Source organism: Penaeus chinensis, chromosome 34 (genome assembly GCF_019202785.1).
Source record: "Penaeus chinensis breed Huanghai No. 1 chromosome 34, ASM1920278v2, whole genome shotgun sequence".
Taxonomy (NCBI): domain Eukaryota; kingdom Metazoa; phylum Arthropoda; class Malacostraca; order Decapoda; family Penaeidae; genus Penaeus; species Penaeus chinensis.
Genome location: NC_061852.1, coordinates 31,002,096 through 31,007,095, shown reverse-complemented (window position 1 = coordinate 31,007,095; position 5,000 = coordinate 31,002,096). Strand labels below are relative to the sequence as shown.

At 42.2% G+C, this 5,000-nt stretch overlaps 1 protein-coding gene across 1 annotated transcript in view; it reads right to left on the bottom strand.

Moving 5' to 3' along the window:
* The window catches only part of LOC125043711, a 14,986-nt gene that overhangs the window by 2,083 nt on the left and 7,903 nt on the right, over positions 1-5,000 (bottom strand). The window contains exons 5-13 of the mRNA XM_047639949.1: positions 3,781-4,001; positions 3,379-3,618; positions 2,971-3,113; positions 2,590-2,729; positions 2,062-2,194; positions 1,773-1,971; positions 1,457-1,592; positions 897-1,021; positions 121-306 (exon numbers count right to left, since the gene is read on the bottom strand). Coding sequence (XP_047495905.1) covers positions 121-306; positions 897-1,021; positions 1,457-1,592; positions 1,773-1,971; positions 2,062-2,194; positions 2,590-2,729; positions 2,971-3,113; positions 3,379-3,618; positions 3,781-4,001 — 1,523 coding nt within the window. The remainder of the gene's footprint in view (positions 1-120; positions 307-896; positions 1,022-1,456; positions 1,593-1,772; positions 1,972-2,061; positions 2,195-2,589; positions 2,730-2,970; positions 3,114-3,378; positions 3,619-3,780; positions 4,002-5,000) is intronic.

Below are 5,000 nucleotides of genomic sequence, written 5' to 3'. Positions count from 1 at the left end.
CTTGACAAAGATTAACTGGACATTGAACTGGGCACTTCCTTTTTAGAAGAATTTGTCATCTATTCTTTGTACTGGTAATGAGGTAAATGAAGCTAGGAAAGAGAGATGTAACTGGCTCACCGTATACACATGTGGAGCAGGGGGCTGGCATAGCGCGCACTGTCGTCCGCACTCGCATCTCCTACAGGTGAGGTAGTCAGCCTCCCAGCCCGCCTCGACGCGCAGCGCCAGAAGCTGCTGGAAGATCTTCCGGTGGTATTTCCGGTGGATCTTGAGGTGCTGCAGTGAGAACACTGATCCGTCTGTCTGGGGAATTAAATGATTTGAGGAAGAAAAGTCAGGGAAAAGGAATCTGTTTTATAAACTGAATGAGGGGTGTATATGTAAACAAGGTGCTGTTTGATAATGAAGACTCAAATTTACAATCAAGAAATGAACAACCAAAGGTTTCATTCATGCTGACGCCGGGAGGGCAGGTATACATGCCCTGTCGACTGTGACTTTAGTTTATCAATTCAACTGCCACTAATTACATTTAAATGAGTGTTAGTGGTTGGGTGGTGCATAATGATATCCTTCACTTCCAGGTTAATGGCTTTGTATTTCGCCAACTGCTGGATGGGACTAGGATGCCAAAAGATAACCACATGTGTTTTTCCTTCAAATTTACACATAGGTACAACTACGTATGCACCTATATCCATGCCCCCCCCCCCCCCCATTACGATAATTATCATAATGTCAAGTACGCCAAGTAACTGATCCTTGAAAATCTATCATAAAACTGACAATTTTTTTTCCAACACAACAGAAACTAAGTTTAAAGACATTATTCTATCAGCCATCACATATATCCAAAATAAATGAATCAGTAAGTTAATATCCTAAATGCTTACCTCCACTGCAAGACTACAACAAGTATTTCCAATGGGCGTGGTTATGTGTTCTCTGTTACCCCGGTGTCCTCTGACCAGGCGTTTGCGGGCATGGGACATCAGGTAACTCGTGTGGCCATCCAGACCTACATAAAGAAATGAAAGGACCTTGACTATTTTTTCCAGAAAGGAAGAATACAGTTTCATTTATCTATTTATTTAACAAGTATCTGTTCTATTGATGTCACTAGAGGGATTGACTGAATTATTTATTTGACAATTCTCTATATATTTTAGGGAGGGTAGACAGAGATAGTGCAAGCATGTTGTTCTGACATGGCACCAGCTGTAAGGTCATTATTTGCCTGACTGTCTTACATCTGTGAACCCAACGCTGTTGACATGCCATATCTTTGGCACTAGACCCATCCTAAGGATATGACAACCCCCTAGGCAGTCAAAAAAGCCAGTCAGTTGCTTGCCAAAACATTTTTGTCTGGGGTGACTTATGCAAGGGTCACCCAAGAAAGGGGTGTAATTTAAAAGGGAGTACTGGCAATTAGAAGTGAAAACCAAAATACCCAGCAGCTGCCGTTTGGCCTTATTGGAGAGCTCGCTGGGGTCGAGGACAGCAATGTGGTCACTGGTGACCACATGCAGCTGGATGCCCTGAGCTAGCATTTCTTTGCGTAGTTGTTGCACCGGTGCTGAAGTGCTCTAAAGAGACAAAGAAAAGTGGAAGGCGTATGGGAAAGTAGATAAGGGTACAATATGAGTGAACAATATAGGGAACGTATCTGTCACACAATTACATAAATTTAGGAAATGGCGACTAGATAACAGAACAAATGAATGCATAGATAAATGCACATTGAATGATAAGAAGACTGGTCATACCGAAACAGTGCATCGTGGATGATTACAATCAAAAAGGACAATAGACTTAAGAGCCCGTGGCGAGAAGTCGACGGCAGCAGCAGAAGCAACAGCATCAAGTGGGGAAGTCCCAGAGTCCATGACCATTTCCTCAATTCCATCCAGATCCTCAATTGGAGGGTTTCCACGCCCAATATATCGTAGCAGTATTCTTCGATTCCTAGAATGAAAAGAAACGTGAGGTTTGAGATACCGTTGCATGTGCATTTGGTTTCTCTTTCTTCCTGGTTGATTCTTTGTATACGCTTACTTCCTGGCATCCTTATGTAGGGCTGTCACGAGGTCCTGCACATCTTCCAGGCATTCAAAGTCTGTGACGATGACGATCTCCTTCCTGAGATCCTCTGCACCTTGTTCCTCCTCACCATGGAGTGTGCATGGCTCTGCAAAGAGGTCCATGAGTTAAAACTCTTGGTATTTAGATGATCTCTCAGATGATAAAAACTTTTTTGGGGAAATCTGTAACCCACTCTTTCAGTGCCAAATATGATCAATTTCATTCTTAGAAAGCAGTGTGGCATCTATATACATATCAGTTTAAAAAGAATACACGTAGGAAATAATTAGATAATGGATGCTGCAAATTGATGATAGCTAATTTTGAAATGTCGAAGTTTTCAATAGAATTGATGTCTTGTAAATTGCATGGTATGCTTTATTACAGGTTGATCATCATAGAAAATCAGTTGCTCAACAAGAAACTGAACAGAAATGATAAACAATTATGAAGGATACAACAGTAGTTCAGAGTTATTGAAGAAATAGAGAAAAAACTTACGGCAGTACGACGATATGTTTTGAGAAAGTTCGTGATAATGCCGGTGACATGTGTGTATATAGGCAGTCTCAGCAGCGCATGCCTTCCCTACGAGACATGTCTCTAAGTAAGGAGAAGTTGGCACACTAGCAAAGCAGGTTCTGCATTAAAGGAAAAAAATGAAGGATGAATAATCAAAACATGCTAATATTGGTATACATTAAAGATTGTTAATTACTTAAATTGCTGTTACACTGTAAACAAAAACAACAAGGATCTATTTTATTTTCCAATGAAAAAGGCATGAAGGTTAATAAAAATCTTTTACAAATGTGATACGTATCATTTACATCATCTTTGGATCTCCTCAAGAAGACCACTGATTAACTCTGCATTATTTACCTCAAGGGGGATGTAGGACTATTGAAGAGATTACTGCAGTGATGGTCTTCAGGTGGCGCTACAAGGGACTCTGGAAGGGCTGAGGAGCACTGCTCAGAGGAGGTTACCCGCCAGCTTTCTGCCCACTCCTCAGCTGAGGCCAGCTAAGGAAAAAGGCTTTTTTACTGATACATTTTGTTTCTTATTTAGTGGTCGAACTGATTTAAGAAAAATCTGAATGTATAGCTTCTGATGCACACAAAGATAACAAGTAACTGTTCAACATAAAACTGGGAAGGTAGTTAATTAAAAACATTGAGAATAACAGATGCTTGTTTATACAAATGACAACATCAATGGTCATAAAGTTTAAAAAATATTCAAGACATTCATTAAACCTGCAAGTCGCAACTTCTAGGCAGAGCTCACCATCTCCCAGTCGCTGGTCATGAAGTCAGTGTTGTTGTCAAAGTCGAAAACCCCAAGGAGCCCGGCGGTGGCAGCGAAGTGTTCGCCTGTGACAGAAAGCCGGCACAGGTCCTGGCTCAGGTGGCACTCTAAGCTTAGGCCTTCAGAGGAAGACACCGTTGCCCGACCCAGCGTCCAAGTGACGGTCAGGCCACCGAAATTGAGGAATGGACTACGCACGTTCTTTGAATTATAGGTCATCTGCAGGAGATCCACAGTTTGTGATAGAGCCACAAGCAGCGACAGAGTGCTATAAAAGGATTACTTGAATGCTACATGAAGGGATAATGTATTTTATCAGTATTTTTGAAAATTTGAAAAAGAGTAGTGGATGAAAACAGAATGTATAAAATAACATCAAACCTTGAGATTAGAGTCGATAGTGACTCTGTCTTTTCCTCTAAAGAAAGTGAATACCCTCCTAGAGGCGGTGTCCAGGTCCTCCATGTGCAGGGTGACGGCCGTGGGTGTAGCGGGCTGAGTGAGCAAGACCAGCACGTGGTGGCAGGAATCGGTCAATAGAGGAGACACGTGCCGTCCATCCCACGTGATGGCGTTCTCCCAACCCAACACGACGGCCTCACCTGTTGGCACAGTGCTTGTTCATCTGTGTGTGTTTGGCTGTCTGCTGTTGCGGTACTTGTTATCTATGTGTCTCACGGTCTGCTGGTAGGGTGCTTGTTATTCTGTGTAAGCCTGATTGTCTGCTGATGTGGTGCTTGTTATTATGTGTGTCTGATTACCGGCTGCCGGCATGCTTATTATTTATATGCGTATAACTGTCTCCTGGTAGGGGTTTGTTTATCTCTGTGTCTATCTGTCCGTTGAGTAGGAGCCAGTTTATCCTTTTTGGGCAGTCCACAGATTGGGCACTAGTGTGCGTGTTTATCTATGTGTATCCGATTTTTAGCACTTGCTTATCCATGTGTTTGACTGTCTATTGGTGGGATGCTAGTTTATCTGTCTTCATCAGCGTCTGATGGTAAATTACATGATTTATATGTGTGTGTGAATGTCTGTACTTGTGTATCTGTCTGATCCACCTGGTAATGGGGTACTGTCAGGGACTGTAACTGTCTCCTAGTAAATAACTTGTCTGTGGGTACTTGTTTATCTCTGCGTTCCTAATCCCCTTGCTGGCGGGTACTTGTTAATCTGCGGTGTGCCTGATTTTCTGTGTGTGTTTGACTTTGTGTGGGTGAGGTACATATTGATTTATGTGTCTGACCCACCTGCTGTCGGGGTGGTTGTTTAAGTGTCCGATTGAAAAGGAGAGAGATAAAAAAGAAAAGAGAGAGAAAAGGAGAGAGAGAGAAATGGAGAGAGAGAGAAAAAGAGAGGGAAGAGAAAGAAAGAAAGAGAGAGACAGAAAAGGAGAGAGAAAGAAAGAGAGAAAAAAAAAGAAGAGAGAGAGAAAGAAGAGGAGAGAGAGAGTAAAGGAGAGAGAGAGAAAATTAGAAAGAAAGAAAAGGAGAAAGAGAAAAGGAGAGAGAGAGAAAGAAAATGAGAGAGAGAGAAAAGGAGAGAGAAAAAAAAAGGAGAGAGAGAGAGAAAAGGAGAGAGAGAGAGAGAGAGAGAGAGAG